General features: G+C 34.6%; 1 protein-coding gene across 1 annotated transcript in view; it reads right to left on the minus strand.

The window, feature by feature from the left end:
* OLFM3 (olfactomedin 3) overlaps window positions 1–16,572 on the minus strand; it is a 201,557-nt gene extending 184,985 nt beyond the window's left edge. Inside the window, exon 1 of the mRNA XM_086717703.1 lies at window positions 16,087–16,572. Within this exon, the coding sequence (XP_086573829.1) occupies window positions 16,087–16,155 (69 nt within the window). The 5' untranslated portion in view covers window positions 16,156–16,572. The remainder of the gene's footprint in view (window positions 1–16,086) is intronic.
* Window positions 16,573–18,997: the final 2,425 nt, after the last annotated feature.

Raw genomic sequence — 18,997 nt, forward strand, 5'->3', positions numbered from 1 at the left:
TAATTTAATAATTTAATAAATGTTTCTCTTTGAGACATTTTGATGTAAAGGTCATGTTGTTTTCAGGACTGTATCTTCTCCAAGTTTTCTTCCTATCTCCTAAGTTCCTTCTCAGGCTCTATTAATGCTTTTCCCTCAGCTTTTCACCTCTAAATATTTGAGGCATAGTATTCAGACTACTTCTTTTGGTGATACCGTCCAGTTTTATGGGCTTGAATGCTGTCTACATATTAATGATTCTCAAAATGAGATATTTAGTCCAGACCTCTCCATTGAACTCTAAATACCAACTGCCTACTCACCAATTCCATCTGAGTGTCTAATAGACATTTCAAACTTAGCAACTTTAAAATCAAACTCCTGTTCTCCTCTCCCAGTGTGTTTTGCATCTTGAGAGACATATTTCCTTCCAAGTTGCTCAAGCCAAAAACCTTCCATTGCCAATTTTCAATCCATTGAACAAATTCTGTTAGCTACCACCACCACTAATTTAATTTTTTATACCAACTGGTCTTTCTACTTCTTCCCTGACCACCAGAAGTAAAATAATATGTCACATCTATGCTCAAAACACACTGGTATCTTCCCATCCCATTCAGAATCCTTCAAACCACCTGCAGGCATCCATATGATCTGGCCCCCTGCTAACTTGCTGATTTCATGTCCTGTAAGTTTACTCTTTGCTCATTTCACTTGTTCAGTAACCTCCTTGCCTTTTCTGAAGCCTGGCATGTATGCTCTTACTTTACTGAATTTGTAATTAAAATTTTCTGTGCTTGGAACCCTCTTCTGCCAGATATGTACATAGCTTACTCTCTCATCTTCAAGTCTCTGCTCAAGCATCAGATTTCTTGTGGGACCTATTCTATTTGTTTCTACCTCACAGCATGTCACTGCCTCTTACTCTTCTTTGTTTTATTTTCTTTCCATATACATTTTACTTATTTGTTTTGTTTATTATTTATTTTAGTTACATTTTAAGCATTATGAGGGCAGAGTCTTTTGTTTCAGACGTTACTGCTGTATCCTAGATTGTAGTTGATGCTGGATGCATGGCAGACATTCTAAAAATGCATTGAAAATCTTCCACCATAAGTCCCTGGTGATACAGATGTCATGTAATTGGTGACGGGCTCCAGACTTCCATGGCAGGCTTACCCTGGTCATTTTGGTATTTTGTTGCAACATGGAAAATGGTTTTGCCATGTTTAAACTTTTGGTCTCCTCCAACTTTGACATTATGATGGGGTTTTATTGTATTTTTTTAATGAATAGGAAAAAAGGAAGAAAATAAGGAAGAGAGGAAAAGGAAAAATAAAGGTGAAAGAAATTTCAAGATGAAAAATCTTTGCACAATGAAAAAATCTGGTCAATAGAATTTGAAATCAGTATACAACCTAAAATTTTAGGTGATGTCAAATTGCAAGCCAATTTAACCAAGCCAGAATCCTCTTATAACTGGATGAAAATGTAGCAGAAGATCATTTGTGTGGAGGAGACTATCTTGACAACATACTTGTTATCAAAAGATTTACAATGGTTTTAATTATTGAGAGATAATAATTTTCATGTATGATGGTGGTGATGCAATCCACAGTGCACTGACTGAGCCCCCCAGGCGTCCCAGTAATTTATGTTTTGATAATTAAAATAGGTAGATAGTTACAAAGCTAGCTAACTAGCTATCTAGAGATGAGATTAGATAGAGATAAAATAGAGACACGTAGATATATAATCATATAGAAACTTTTTAATGTTATTATTGTGATAATTTTATGTGTCAACTTGACTAAGCCATGATGTTCCCAGATACTTGGTCAGGCATTACCTTGAGTGTCTCTGTGACAGTGTTTCTAGATGACATTAACAATTGAATTGGTATTCTGAGTAAAGCAGATTGCTCTCCCTAATGTAGGTAGGCCTCACCCAATCAGTCGGAGTCCTGAAGAGAAATAAAAGGCTGCGTAAGACAAAATTTCTTCTGCCTAACTGCTTTTGAACTGGGACATTCATTTTTTCCCTACCTTTGGACTCCAACTGAAACACTGGCTTTTTCTAGGTCTTGAGCCTACAGGCTTCAGATCGGAACTACACCTTTGGCTCTCCTGGGTTTCCAACTTGCTGACTACAGATGTGGGGAAGTATCCATCACATGAGCCAATTCCTCATAATCAATATTTTTTATATATTATGTATGATATACATATAATGTATCATACGTATAAATGTTTATATTTATATACGTACATATTTTTTTTTCCATACCTAGGTGTGCGCACACACAAACACCCTGTTTTATTTCTCTGGAGAACTTTCACTAATACAAGTATATTGCTTTTTATTTGTTTTGAGTTAAGGTAGTTCGGAAATATTTTTAAATCTGGTACAGGTCAAATTTTGGACCCTTTAGGCAATCATTTTTCTTTTTTCTTTTTTTTTTTTTTTTAATATTTATTTATTTTTGAGACAGGGAGAGACAGCACGAACGGGGGAGGGTCAGAGAAAGAGGGAGACACAGAATCCGAAACAGGCTCCAGGCTCTGAGCTGTCAGCACAGAGCCTGACGCGGGGCTCGAACTCACCGACCGCGAGATCATGACCAGAGACGAAGTCGGATGCCTAACCAACTGAGCCACCCAGGCGCCCCTAAGCAATCATTTTTCTACCATTTTAGTGCCACCAATAGCTCTTTTTTTTCATCAACTTTTCTCCTACTTCTCATAAAATTAGTAGTAAAAGAACTCAAGTCATGTTGAAAGATCTTCAGTGTTTGACATACTCTTTTATATCTCTTTGACTTCATATAAGCTGTTGCCTTTAATGGAATACCCCTTTCTTCCTTCATTTTTTTTTTTTTTTTTTGGCTGATCTTCCTTTAAGCGTCACGTCCCGCAGGAAATTTTCTTTGCCCTGCCTTCTGTAGGTGTTCCTTCTCTATCTCTTACTTGTGTGTCCTATGCAAGTGTCTGTTATAGAACATATCACATAGTGCTACAATTATTAGTATATCTGATTGAGTTCTCCAGTAGAAAATATTAAGGGCTTTTTGAGAGTAGTAACTATACCTTTTAAAAATTCTGGGGCACGTGGGTGGCTCAGTTAGTTAACCATCCGACTTTGGTCAGGCATGATCTCGGGGTCTGTGAGTTTGAGCCCCGCGGAGGGCTCTGTGCTGACAGCTCAGAGCCTGGAGCCATTGTGGATTCTGTGTCTACCTCTCTCTCTGCCCCTCCCCGACTTGTGTTCTGTCTTGGTCTCTCAAAGAATAAATATTTAAAAAATGTTTTTAAAAATTCTTTTATCTCTAACTCCTACAATAGTGCCAGGTATGAGTATTTTGTTGAAAAAAATTATTATGATATGAATGCAAGTGGACTACTCTTTCACATGTGATAATTAAGATCATTGAGAGTCATTCATTCATTCCTGGACTACTTTCTTCACAAATGGTCTTAGAGCTAAAAACAAATCCCAGTTATTTAAAATTAAATAAGCAAACTTAACAACATAATTTTCTCTTTCAACTGCATATAAAAGGGATGGATCTTGCTTATACTTTGTGGAATGTCACTAAGCATTCATTGTGTTTGGCCATGCCTTTATTGTGTAACATGCATTGGTTCTCTAAACAAAATTGCTTTCATCTGAAGCCATGGCAGCGCCTTTGGTAGATCAAATCGGACTGATGAAAAGAAGGAGCAGTCTGTATCATTTTACTAAATCATAGTAGCCAATTTATTTGTATTTTCACTATAGATGACAAATACAGTATAAAGAATGTGGCATCAAATGCTTTTAAAATCCTAGGCTGGCAAAGAAATGAAATGACAACGATTTAATTCTTAGATTGAGAGTGAGATTTGAGTGAGAGTCTATAGGCAGACTTTACCTAACAACAGCAACTGAAGGACTCACTTTGTATCTTAAAAATGTCAGGGAACACAGTTACCTATCATGTAATGAATTTAGGGTTATATATAATCTAATTAGGTTTCTTTATAAGCATTTTTAATTTTTATATTATCTAACTTAATTTTTAGAACTCACTGTAATTTCACATCTATTGTCTCTCTAACCTTAATATTCACAAGCATAGACTATAGCATTATTTGGCTGACTTATGTTAAGTCAAAATAATAATTTACATAGTAATTATTATCTAGACTAATGTGTTATTTTCCTATTACTGCTGTAAAAAATTACTCTAAACTTAGTGGTTTAAAGCAACACAAGTTTGGTGTCTTAAGTTCTAAAGGGCAGAACTATGAAATAAGTTTTATGAGGCTAAAATCAAAATGTTATTAGCAAGGCTGTATTCCTTGCTGGAGTCTCTAGAGAAGCATCCATTTTCTTAGCTGTCTAGCTTCTAGAAGCGGCGCTTATCTCTTGGCTTTTGGCCCTTCTTCCATCGGTAAAGTACCTCCCTCCAATGTCTGTCATCATCTCTTCTTTTTCTGATTCTAAGCATCTAGCCATCCTCTTTTATGGGCCTTTTTTATTACACTGGGCCCATCAGAAAAAGTAGGACAATCTTCCCATCTCAAAATCTTTAATTTAGTCACATCTACAAATTCTCTTTGGCAAAAGTAAGGTACCATATTCACAGTTTCTGGGGATTAGTATGTGAGGATGTTATTGCCTACCACAGTCCATACTATTTTTTTTTCTTCTTGTATTGAGCCAAATAATGAATCATAGCTCAGTAGTATAAAATATCATTGGAAGTCACAACTCAATTTAAAAAGAAATTTTCTAATTTTTTTGATTAAAAATAATCCAATTCCTTGAATACTGTCCCACTCCCCAATATTAGAAACATATGGACAAAAGTTAGCTAACCACCCATGAGTTATGTTATAGAGGAGAGTTTTCTTTTATGCAGAAATAAAATAGATGGCCTATTTCTTGTAACTCTTAGAGTCTCTTTTGTTTTAACTACTGTCAGATAGACAATAGAAGCACAATGTCCTTCTCTCATTTATTTTTCATTAAATCTTCAAAAGCTAATATAAAGGAAACATACAAAATAAATATTAAATATTATGTAATGCTTGAGATGTGAAATTAGCTTATATATTTTACATTTATTTTTAGCTCTATGTAGATGAGTAAGTTGCCATGATTTTCTCAATGATCTTAAACTTTGATTTTCAACAGCAAAGTAAAAGAAGCCTAAGTTTTCTCTTTACTTTTAACAATTTTAAAGTCTATGAGCAGAAGGGAGGATGAAACAATGATGAACTAGGTTTATAAGAGATGAATGTACCCCATTTTAAGAGGACCTACCCATAAAAAAAAAAAAGAACATTTGGCTCCACATCTTCATTTTGCACATGAGGAAACGTAAACCAAAAAATTTAGTGAGTTGTCTCAGGCCATATAACTAGACAGTTGCAAAACTGATACTAGGCCCCGGATTTTTAAATTCCTAATTTAGTACTCTATCTGTAACACCATGGACTTTCTAATTTCCTAATCATTATGTAATTTGTTTTGATTCGGTATGGTTTCTCTTTTCCTTTATTTTCATTTTATATGTTAAATTAATATTAATTGGGTTGAGTCCCTTGAGAGGTATCTTTTCCAAAATAAATGATTACAAATGGACAAAATACAATCACATTTCTATTGTGTCTCTATTTGCAAAGTTAAGATGCTAGAAAGAAAAAGGAAATTAATGATGTTTTCATTGCCTTTGCTTGCTTCTGTTTCTTCTTACTAACAGATATTAAAGATTAGTTGAACTAAATTAGAGATTTTGTTCTAAAAGTGAATGCCAACAGCAATAAAATGATAACCAGTTCTCAGATTAATGAATGCAATCATTCTGTGTATATGTGGGGGGGAGCAGTAAACCACTTGAAATACTTAAGTACATGTTGGCAAATGAATGCATCATCTGTAACAGCCTCAATCTATCCCCAATGTGTAAACAGATACTTATCTCCTCCCAATTCTTTTTCTTTTAGCTATATATGAATGCATTCACCTCTATGCTACATATAAGCTCATTTATGATTTTATCACTTCTTGGAGTTTTACCCTGTTTTATTTAGGACAAATATTTAGACTTGGAGTCTTTTATTGCTTTGACTGACAGGAAAGTCATTCCTGTCAGAACTAATACGGGCACCATGAGTAAATTATTGATTCTGTCCACTTGATTCCTTACTCTCACATATCTTATGCCCAGTTTTGAGTCATATTACAATAGCTACTTTTTTTGGCATGAGCTTCATAAGTCTCTGTACATTTCCATCTGCTTATCCCTAGAGTGCTTTAATGTATATATGGCAATCAAACTAGTCATTTATTCTCTGAATTTGTCTAGCATTCAGCTTGTTGTAAAAAGTAGAAGATAGCTGTAGCACAATGTAAATAATAAATGGTAAATATAATCAGAAGCCTTCAGCGGGTCTCAAGTCAGAAAATATTTGTTTGTCTATTACTACAGTGATAGGCACTAAGATTTAGTCTTCATGCCACAAAACATATGTAGATGTAAAAATACTTACCATTGGTACTAATTCCAGATAAATAATTCCCTAGGTAGCCATAGACATAGATCATTCCCAGAAGTGGTGGTGTCTTTTGTAAGTTAATATTTCACCAGTGACATTTTGGTGCCAGTGAATCAACATTTCCAATACTGATTCTCTATTTGAAGAAATCCTGCCATCTGGAATTGGTCCCTCTGGTAATGCTATTTAAATCATCATGGGATAATGCTTCTTAATCACCTTCAACTTAGTTGGAAAAATAAAAAGGATCATCTATTCAATTTGTGCCCTCCCTTTGGGGTTATCTAGATAGCTGTTTGTGCTGTTAGAACAATTTTATTATTGACAGTTATTTTCAAAGCCTTTTAACCTACAAAGTTAATTATGAAAATATCGAATATCTGATACTTTTCAGAAGTTACAATTCAGATGATTCTAATTCCACTCTATATTTGCTCTGAATCATTTAATATAATTCTGTATCATGGTATTGTGCTTATTTAGTAATATAGTACAAAGATAGAGCCAATATTCCTTTTCTTTATATGGTACTATGATAAGAATGTATAGGAAGAGAATAATATTAAGGGAGTATTTTTGATTCTTAAAAAAATAATGGAGTCCCTAAAAAGAGATGGAGAAATACCAATAATATACTAACTTATCAGATAAGGCTAAGACATTACATAAAATAAAGATGGTCAAAACAATAAGTGCACATTAATATGCTCTTCCAACTTATAAGCCTATACCAATAAAATGGATGTCTATATATATATCAAGGAATAAGAAGAAATGCTAACATTACCACCAAGTGTTAGGAAACACGTCAGGTAATTCACAAGAGTGTTAAGGTTGTAGCATTCCCAAGAGCTACCAAAAGTCAAAAATAGCACTGAGGATGGTGAGATAGGACAAGAAACTAATCAGAAATTTTAAAAGACATAATCTTGCAGTAGTGTTCAAGGTAAATAACTTGATATGAGTTCTGAACCTTTGAAAACAAGATTCTCAAAATTTATGTTACTTCCCTGCCCCTAATATCTTTTCTGATGAGAGCATGGATCCTAAACATATATTATGTTCATGGCTTATTTAACCCAGGATTTTAAGTTTTTTGGTGTTCCTTGACTTCTTTTTTTCTTCATATATTTATATTTCACCTGAAGAGGCACTGTGCTAGTTGCTAGATAAGAAAGGACAAGGTAATGACCAAAACACAGCCTTCTCTCAGTTATATTATAATTTAGTAGGGGAGACACAATACAATAAATACCCAGTTGGGGTGGGGGGGGGAAAGAAGGTGGAAAGTGTAATAAGAGTGATTAGATAGAGTGTTCTACAAATTTGGGGGGAAAAGAAATCCAGCTCAGTCTGTTTTCATTGAACACCTATTATGTGTCAGACACAGTGGGAGTGGCTATAGATGCAAAGGTGAATAAAACATGATTCTTGTGTTATAGGAGGTCTTAGTTTATCAGGATTACCTCTTCCTTCCGTGTCAGAGAAGAATTTATGGAAGACGTGACATTTAAGTTGCATCTTAAAATATAGGTAAAATTTTGACATATGGAGAAGAGGGAAAGAGCTTTCCAAGGAGAGGCAAAAGCAAGAACTCAACAGCATCTGTGATCCTCTTTCTGAACTTATTTTTATTCTTCCGAGAGCTTGTTATAAGAATGACAGAAGGCATAGCTTTGTGATATATGCTTTATAACACCTTGTTTTTAAAGCATAAAGGATAAAGTCCTTGGAAAATTCTTTTTTTTTTGTTCCAACAGTACTTTTGAGTATTTTTATTAGCACCATTCAAATTAGTGGCACTCTTGATAGACATGGTTTTATGTTGTTCCTGTATTTTGGAATCCTCTCTCCTCAAAAAGGTTTGCAACCTCTCATAGCAATAACAGAAATGAGTTAAATCTCACTATAGAATGGTATGCAAATATTTTTGAAACAATGCATTTCTTAAATATTAGTTTTTCATGATTAGGGTCTATCCTAAATATAAATAGTCATCCTTATCTAGTTTTACCCTTTATATTATCTACATGAATTGAACTGAGAAAAGAAAGAATCAGTTCATGAGTTACTCATGTGGACTTGCTTTGGATGCGTAACATTGGAGGAAGTATTATTAAGGGGCTAATTAAGGGTCAGGTCTTTTCAAGCACTTGGTAAAAGTCTCTATTAAGAAGAGCAGGAAACTAAGTATAAACACAGGGACCGAGGAAAGCATCCAAGAGAAAAGAGCAGAGAAATTGTGTTCATAAAAGTTGGCATTTCTCCATGACTGCTATGGTCTGAATGTTTGTGTACTTCCCACCCAAATTGTTGATATCCTAATGTCTGGTGCGATCGTATTAAGAGGTAGGACCTTTGGCAGGTGAACAGGTCATCAAGGGGGAGCCTTCATGAATGAGATTAGTGCCCTCATAAAAGAGATTCACTGAGGGGACAGTGAAAAGGCACCAGCTATGAACCAGGAAAATGACCTTTGCCAAAACTTCACCATGCTGGTAGCTTGGTTTTGGACTTCCCTAATTGCGGTTGTTAATAAACTCCCCAGTCTGTGATCTTTTGTTAGTGTAGCCTGAAAGGGCTAAAACAATGACTTTCTGCCCTGAACATTTTTAGGCTGAGTAACTTGGTAACGTCTCTTTCTAAACCTTCTTTCTTTAATATTTTCAAATCATAGAGAAGGTTTAAACTACTTTATTATTGGTATACTTTGCAAAGTCACAAGAGCCCTACACTTTTTATGCTGGTCAAAGAAATCAGTTTTATCAGCTGATCTTTGTTTAAAAATAGTCATCCTCTCTGTGATCCACTCTCCACGATTAGTTTAAAAGCTCTTTTCTGGATGTCGTTTGGCTCCGATACTATAGAACCACTCTCCATGTCTTATATTTTTTTCTAATAAATTTATAAGAGGCACCCTTTGGGATAGAAGTATGATGTAAATTTTTAAGGTGATATGTTGAAATTGGAGCTTTGACCAAAATTATAGGCTGATTGTGAGAAATTCTTCTGATCATATAAAAACATGGCATTCACTTTTCTGAAAGCTGAGAAGGAATAGCAAAAAAGAAGGACCAGGAGAGGTCCTTTGCTATTATAATCTTAGTATATGGTACAAAAGTCTTTAGATCTGGTTATAGGTTGACTGGTTTTATGAAATATTTATTTAGAGACTTACAGTTTTATCTATATAAATAAATATATAAATGATATATATATATATAATTATATATATAATTAATGATGGTATAAATTCTATTGCAATTCCATTTTTTCTGCACTTGAGAAAACTGAGCTTAAGAGAAGGTAAGTGTCTCACTGAAATGTTGCACAGTTAGGCCTTAAAATCAGTTCTTAAGATTTCATGTCCAGCTTTCCCTTTTATATTGAATTAATTGGGTATACAACTTAAAAAATTATACTGGAAAATTACCATGAAAATATTAGTTTCATAGGAAATCTCCTTCAAAGTTTTTAATTGGTAAGTGGTATAGACTGAGTAAATGGATGAGTAATTTCAAGATCCTTTTGTAGATTTAAACCTGGGATCTAGGTAGTGAATGTTTAAATAGCTTTTGATATTACTTTAATATTTTAATTCTACTGTGAAATAATCTGTTCACATATATGCACACAAACATATTGACACAAATGTGCAGATGATCCCCCAAACTCACTGTCCTATCAACTAACCTGCAAAGACAACTGTCTGGTTTTGTATCTCCTCTATTACTCTCACTGATGCCAAATGTTTTTTTTTTTTTTTTTTTTTTAATTTATTTAAATCGAAGTTAGTTAACATACAGTGTAGTATTGGTTTCAGAAGTAGAATCCAGTGATTCATCACATACATACAACACCCAGTGCTCATCCCAACAAGTACCCTCCTTAATGCCCTTCACTCATTTAGCTCATCTCCCACCAACCTCCCGTCTAGCAACCCTTAGTTTGTTCTCTATAGTTAAGAGTCTCCTATGGTTTGCCTGCCTGTTTCTTGATGCCAATTGTTTTAAGGTAAAATGTGACTAATACCTTAGTAAATCAAATTCCAAGTCTTAGCTTTATCCAATCTCATTTTTTCTTTATATATATTATCAGTACAAAATCAAGATTTTTCTAATAATTGCCAGCCTAAAATCCTCAAGGATGTTCCTGCTTGGGAAAAGTCAGCAATGAATATGCAGGAACTTTTATAAGTAGCCTTCCCAAATACCTCCCTATATGAGTAATTCCTTTCATATGAGAATAAGTTTTTACTTTGCTTTTCACTAGAGAATTCTTCATTAAATAAAAGAGATGAAGCAGGAAACATGTTGGCTTTCAAAGACACTAGCAGTCTTGACAGGTGAGCCCACTTTGCTGGGATGGTGAATGTGGGACAGGAGGGAAGGAGAGGACTGTGCAGAAGAAGCAGAAAACTGAAGGCTTTGAATGCCAAACCCAGAAGATGAAAACTTCATGATATTATCTAGGCAGGCTGGTCCCCAGATCTCACAAAGTTTATGATCTTAGAAGCTATAACCTGCAAAATAATTTGCTAATTTTTAATGATCAAATATTATTAAATAACATACTGCATTCTGTTTGGGCCGCTATAACAAAAAGTACTCCACTGAGTAGCTTATAAACATAGTTATTTCTCTCAGCCCTGGAGGCTGGAAGTTTAAGATCTGGGTGCCAGAATGGTCAGGTGGGGGCCCTCTTCCAGGATGCAGACATCTTTTTGTATCCTCACACGGTGGAAAGAAAGAGCTCTCTCTCTGGGACCTCCTATATCATAAATCTCATTTATGAAGACTCCATCTTCAGGACCTAATTACTTCCCAAAAGCTGCAAATCTTAACATCATCACCTTGGGTATTAGGTTTCAATATATGAAATGGAGACACAAACAGGCCAAAAGCATAGCATAGAGTCATTCTAGAATTTAACAAAGAAGTTTTCAGAACACGTAGGCTTCACATTTTACAAGTGAGGGCACTAAGATCACAGCTCCCTCAACATCGTTCATATATATATATATATATATATATATATATATATATATATATATGTATATATATACACACACACACACATGCACATATACACACACACACACATATATATGTATAATTTTTTAAGAGTGTAATTGTAAAATTACATGGGATAGAATTTTAAAAGAAAAAGGAAACAGTACCACTTTAACCTTTCCAAATTGCCAAGAGAATGAGAAAGAATATTTACTTTCTTTAAAATAAAAGTGTAATTGGGTTAAGGATGCCAAAACTTTATCAGGGTTTACCCGTGTGTAATGACAGGTTTTTGCCAAATGCCATTGATCCATAATGTCTATGCTAACTTGAGTGGGTCCTCTTGTATAGAGACTGTGTCTGGTATACAGGAACTACAGGAGAAGACAGATTTTTAAGTTGGATTTTACAGCAGATTTATCTCAGCTTATTTCTCTTGTTTTTGCTTTTTATTAATATCATTTGAAAGTTCAAAGAATAAGAACTGTCACTAGATTTATGTACAAAACCACCTCTAGCCAATGTAGGTCTTTGATGATTTTCTTTAGCAGTACCAAAATGCAAAGACACTTATCCATGGTGTATTACATTATGAAGTATTAAAAATTTAATTATTGAAATTATCTTAGTATTCATCATCTTTATGTGGCTTTAAAGCAACCATATTATTTAATGCAAGAGTTCTAAGTGGCTGGCTTGTCTTGGACAGAAAGAACAGTTTGGTGCTGAATATTATTGCTGAATCATTGTTACATTTTATGTCTGTAGTGTGAGCAAGCACCATGGTGATAAGTTCTTTTATGTATTTCTACGTAAGAAGATAGTGAATGTTTTCTCAATCTAAGTGTGCCAGGGCGTTTGCCAGTATATTTATCATACAAGTATGACTGCTTTAAAGTTCAACAGTCGCTGCAATGTGTGCCTATGCCCATGTCACCTCTTTTTAAGTGTTCGCCAAGTATCTGACTTTGGTAAAAAATGTTCTGTTTAAAACCTGCACGGCCACAGTTATACCTTCCTTTCTTCCTGGTTCATCATTGCAGAGCAGAGAAATTCATGGTTCTGATTCACAGGAATAACTATTTTGTTACAATGTTCAAATCATGGTCTGCTAAAAATCTTCTCGTAAAAGAAAAAGAGTTTCACTCTCCTACTATCAAGGTCATTACTGAACTCATGTGTTTAGTTTAAAAGCACAGAGATGCCATCTAGCAGCCATTCTCAGGAATTTCCTGTACTGAAATAGTCCTTTCTCTATAAAACTAAGCAGTAATTGAATTCCTACAAGCTTTCACTCTTATTTTCAATTTACTTATTAAATGAATGATGTTTTGGCACATTGCCTATAATTCAGGCACTCCATTACAAATAAAATTAATTTCTCTTAAAATAGGCAAAGCAATATACTTCTGAGTTTTTCTAAATGGAACTAGAAACTTGTTAATAAGATTTTAATTAAGAAAACATAGTTCTCATAATTTTCCTGAGAGGAAAATTGGTAATCTATGTAAAAATACAAATAATTAATTAGTGGTAAAATGACTTCCTCTGCTGAAAGAAAATACTAAATTTGCCAATTATGATATATTAAATGAGAGAAAAGAAAGTACATACTGAAAGTTAATCCATTCTATGAATATAGAAGTTTGGGCTTTTTTTTTAATTTAAAAATAAAATTGACTTTCAAGTAACTTATCTTGCCATAAGATGGCGATACTTAAGCACCTTATAAAATGCCATATAAGGTCTGGAAGTTTCAATCTCAGGAAAAATGATCATAAACCTAAATGTTATATAGTCTTCCATGAAATGGAATTGGCACTGTTGGTAGAAAGCCTTTTTGTTTTTAGATAAATTAGTATACAAGGATCACTAAGATTTACATTTCTAATATTTGGTATATGTGGCAATCCTGTGCCTGAAAAAATGTATTCAATTTTAAGAGCTCTTATTTTGCCAATTTCTGTGCATACTGGGTAATTATACAGATGTTTACTATAAAGTGTGGTTATACAGAGGAATATGTGAATGCATTTATTTAAAAATGTGATTATGAAGTATATCAGTTCTAGCAAATTAGTATGTTAAAAACAGCTGTTTTGAATTTGTGTATATTTAAATGCCACCACTTAATTATTGCTTATTGTCCAAAAACTGTGATCTTATATGCTTCTGTATTATTGGGTTTTATTTCAATTTCACCATACATAATTTATATTATGAATGATAATTTTATTATCTAAACTCTTAAGTAGTTAATGCAATAAACAAAATTTGTGAAAATTCCTAGTTCATAATCTAATTGACAATTATTTTGAGAATTCAGTGGTACCATTTGTGATTGGTTGGGAGGGATGCTATAGTTTGGTGACCAACAACAGTTTGCTAAAACATACAAAAGTAGCTTTTATTCATTTTTTTAAAGCAAATTTTGTCTACTAGTCCAAAAGCATTTTAGACCTTAAAATCACTTGCTACGAATCTTTTAATATTTTCTATAATGTCATATGTGGTGTAGAACAAACTATCATCTGTTCTTTGCACACTTTATTGTAGTATCTAGAATCTGAAAAGGACAATTTGAAAAGTTAATGTATACCTTTCTTTCCCTGGATTTCTCAGCTCACTTGTACCAAATAGCCCCAGTTAAGTCTAAAGCAAAAGTTTTATACTGTTGAATACACACAAATAAACTTGTCAATACTAGAAAAGATCATATTGACTAAAATGGGTCATTTATTTGGGGACTTGATCTCTGTATTTGATAGCTCTTTATTGTTTTTATATATTGAATTTGGGTAAGATGGGGTTCAAGAATTGAAGATATTTATGCACTAAAGATATCAGACAAATCACACATGTAGTTGTTAGTATAGCTCTACATTTCTGAATTCATTTTAAAGAATGACAAATTCACTTTATGTGATTTTTTTCTGCAGTAACTCAGGAATTGGCTTTGCTTTTTAAAAATGTTTTACGGAAAATATTCCAAAAGAGATATACAACAGAATATGTTCAAAAGTGGTAACCAATATAATAGAATGAGAGTGGTAGAATGAATCACTATACATCCAGAGGCTATAAATAAATAAATAAATAAATAAATAAATAAATAAATAAATAAATAAATAAAATCATCACATTTTACCTGGATGTAAAATGCTTTTAAGCTACCCCTTAGTATGTAAAATACTCTATTACGATCATTAAGATGGCATTCAAACACTGTGTGAAGATGTCACAGTGACAATATCAGCACAACCATAGCTTAAAATAAAATTCTCATCAGATCTCTCTAAATATGAAAAGTGCACAGAAATAACTACAAGTGTGTATGATATGATTCTAAGTTTTCACTATATACTATATTAGGCCTAGAAATATTCTGTCAACCACAGTATTAGATCATGCTTGGTTACATCTTAGTTGTATGTATCCAAATATGAAAAGAAACTTCATTTCTCTACACTGCACAGATAATGTAAAGCTTTAAAAATAACTTTGCAATATTCCAAAATGCAGCTTCCAATGGTTTTGTAACATGGTATCACTTTTTCTGTTTAGTCAAAGTGCTCTTGACAGGCTAAATAAGAAAAATGATTTAAAAAATTGTATCTCTTACTCTTTTTGCCAGATGCCTTATCTCTTATTCCAGATAATTGTGATTTTCTTAGAATGCTTGAGCTTTCAAATTATCTCACTTTATCGTCAAGACATTTCTCTTACACAGCTAAAAATATTTCTATATTTTTCTACCTTTTTATCCAAAGAGCTTAGCGTTCGCTTTAATTACCAGTTACTGGATAATTTTCGGAGTTCAAGATCTTTGAGACAACTCATCCTTCCTACTGCCCTCCCTAGTTTGGTAGGGTTCTCACTTCCTGTTTCTTAACACTGGTAATCAGAACTTCCTCAGTGCTTCGTAATTTTCTTAATAAAAAGAAAGAAGCAAATAAACACAAGCCCCTTTCACGAACGCCTCTCAGCCATGGCAGAGTGTAGCTCTGCTGCTCTGCTGTGTGTGTTACAAGCAGCATCCTAAATGTTTTGGACACAAACCGCAGCACGTCTGCGATGGGAGTATTATTGACCAGGATCAGCTGGAAAACGCTTTTCTGCTTTCAACAAAGAAACAGTGTACCATCTCCTAATACATGTTTACAAATTGCATTGTTTCAACTGCTAACTCATTTGCATTGCCCGTCCGACTTCAGAAGAGAACATTAAGCACTGGGATACGGAATAAGCTAAATTCCCCCCGAGAACCGCATAGCCCTCTGCCTCTACACATTATATTCCGCGCCTGGTCCCTCTCCCCTCCCCCCCCCCCCCCCCCCCCCTTGCCTGGACTCTACCTTGAGCTATTCCTCCGGTAGTTCACCTTGTTATCTTACAAGCAGTAGGGATAAGCCAGACACAAGATAGCTGGAAGAGCTGTCTTTCGACTCTCTCTTGCCCCCCCCCCCCCCCGCCTTTGGCATATTTATTTGCATTTTTGGTCGGTTTGTTACATATTGCACATTTATTTCAAACAAGTTAAATATTGCCCATACCTTGGAAGGATCTAATCCAGCAAGCAAAGACAGCAGCAGGAGATTGAGTAGGTTAGACGTCGCCTGCATTCTGATCTGGGTTTTTGCCCTCTCTTTACTCTTTTATGTAGCCACTCCACTCTCACTGCGGAGACCTTTCCCTCGTCAGTTGCACTTTCTGCCTGCCAGTCAGAGCAGAGTAGAGACAGAGGCGGTGGCAGGAGCAGGAGCAAGAGCAGCAGCAGAGGTAGCAGTAGCTTCGGTAGCAGTAGCGGCAGCAGCGGCAGCCGCCCTGGGGGGCGATCATTCCGCAGGCATTCTCAGAGCTGGGAGTCCGCGCGAGCTCAAGAGGGTGGGTTGGGCTGCAGTGGGCGCTGACCGAGGTGCTGAAGCTCCTCCAACCCGCGCCCTAGTTTACCCTCTCTCCCGCTGCTGTCTAGCCAGCCCACCTCAAAAGTTTTGACCCAAGAAAAAGATAAAGGGAGTAACTGCTGAGAGAGGTGTGGAGACCTGGGCAACGGATATGACATCACTACAGCTCCTGGGGGCTTGGGGGTATATGTTGCTGGGAATTTATTAACCAAACAAGGATTGACTCTCGCGCTCCAGTTCAGCATTTGGTGGCAACTTGAGCTGCAAAGAAGTAAAGAGTCAGCTAGATAGGATTATGAAACAAATAGTGTCTGGAACCTTCTGCTGTCATTGTCAGAGGACTTGATAGCGTATTTAGCGCTTTAAACAAAGTTTGCAGTGCAGACTATCAATGTGAATTTTCTGTTCAAGGCACCCAGCCTGTGGCTATTATATATGCATATTTACACCGTCATTTATAAATAGCCTATTGAAGTAATCTAGTTAGGTATTAATGAGTATTTTTCTGTCTAGGACTTTTGCTCATCTAAAGATATTGTGCATAAATAAAGAAGCTTTCTTTTTTATCAAAAATGAGATATTCCATTAGTGACCTCTGCTTCCAAGACACAGCTGAAATCTCTTCTCTTCACACACAGCCATACCCAGAAATACAATTTCCCTGTCAATCTGGCGTGTGTTTATGCCCGAGGAAGAATTCAGTGATGGATGGACAGTGGGATGGGGAAAGTGATTATTTCTAAGCTTCTAAATACTTCTGTTTCCCTGAGCTCAAGAAACAGGGCAGAATAACTGCCTCACAAGAGCAAGAAAGGGTAAATAACAAACTCTCTCATACACTTCTTGTCGCTTAACTATACTTTAGCAGCTTCTTTTGTTTGAAACCAGAAAAAAGTGTTTGCCATAAGGTGAAAAGTGGGGACGGGTTGGCACCCACCTTGAAATCTCCTTCTCACACAGTTATACCTCCTTGGGTTATGTCTTTTGTTGATTTTTCTAGAAATGTTATTTCCTAAGGATTAAAATATGTGAACTGATATGGCCACTGTTTCCTTAATAAAAAAAAAAAAAAAAGATAAATCGTTTGACATATTGGATACATACTGTGTACAAAATCTCTATCAGTCTTTTACTGAAAAGTCTTCATATTTTAATACAATAAATCTAAATTAGGATTCAAATGTCTTGGAAAGTTATAGTCCCTAAGGATTTATGTCATGTATTGCCTCTATTTTTATCCTGATATTATGAATATGGATACACGTGTATGTCATTACTTGAGGTTTCTTTTTCCCTTATGAAATATAAATAACAAGAAGAAATGTAAATTTGAAAACTCCTTTTGAATAGATAGATCATGCATATAAAAGGGATTGAAGAATAAGAGAAAGAAGGTAGAATTATCGAGGGCTATTAGTTTAACTATAACCCTAGCAATCATAATCACAGTTGGAAATTCCCATTATTTCCTACCAGAAACAGAAATCAGAAATCAGAAATTTCCTTTTGAGGTGAATAGATAAAACTGTAGAGTTACATCTGACACCCTTTGGGATAACTTTCTAGAACATATTTGGGTTCTTTTTTTTTTTCTCTTTTTAAACTTGTTTCTTAACCTAATGTGTATCTTCTATCTATCCATCCATCCATCTGGGATAAATCAGCATAGATTATGTTTTTCAATGATTCATACATAAAAATTACTGGAAATTTTATTCTGTATCCATTTCTAAACATTTCAGATCATTGCACAATTTGAAAATGAACTTGCAGAGGTATAGTAGATGTGTGGCTGGCTATATTAGTGCATTTGTATTACCTATACTAAATACAACATAATTATTTATTTTTATGTATACTCCTCTCTCTTTTCAGAATGTCTTCTACCATCTTGTCCACCTCCACCTCTCACACACAGTGCAGCATGCTTATTTGAATATGAGGGCTGTGTTTAACAGACACATAAAAAAGTAATATGAATTCATAATCCTCATAAACATAAGATCAACATCTATTCTTTTAATGATTTTTTTTTTTTTACGAAAGATAAAAATTGTTTTGATCCCATACATGGTTCACGCTATTAATAATGATTGGACCAAAACTCTTAAATGGGCACATTTTTTTACCCTTTAAGTCTCAATTTTTCTATATTTCATGGCACTGGAAGATCATTTATAACAAGGAGTTAAAACAAATTCTATGACATTTTGTCAGAAAAAAAAATAGGAGAGAAGATGGTAACAAGTAAGAAATGAAAGGCAATTATGTTACAAATGAAAACAGATGATCTTAGCATACTTTCAACACACTTTGGTATAAGAAAAGCTTAGCCATTTGTAGAGAACAATCAAATTTGGTAACAAAACAAAAACTTTATTAAACATGCCAATGAAAAGCAAAAGCTGTGTCTAATGCCCAGCACAAATGCACCAATACTCTAGCACTTCTCTCTCTCTTTAAAACAAACTAAAATTAGCTTTTCCAAAAGAATTCTGACTATTGTTTTTCATCACGTGTTTTATAGTAAAACCCCCTTACAATATATTTTCATAAAATC

The sequence above is a fragment of the Puma concolor genome, chromosome C1 (assembly GCF_028749965.1).
Source record: "Puma concolor isolate L17-30 chromosome C1, mPumCon1.1.hap2, whole genome shotgun sequence".
NCBI classification, from domain to species: domain Eukaryota; kingdom Metazoa; phylum Chordata; class Mammalia; order Carnivora; family Felidae; genus Puma; species Puma concolor.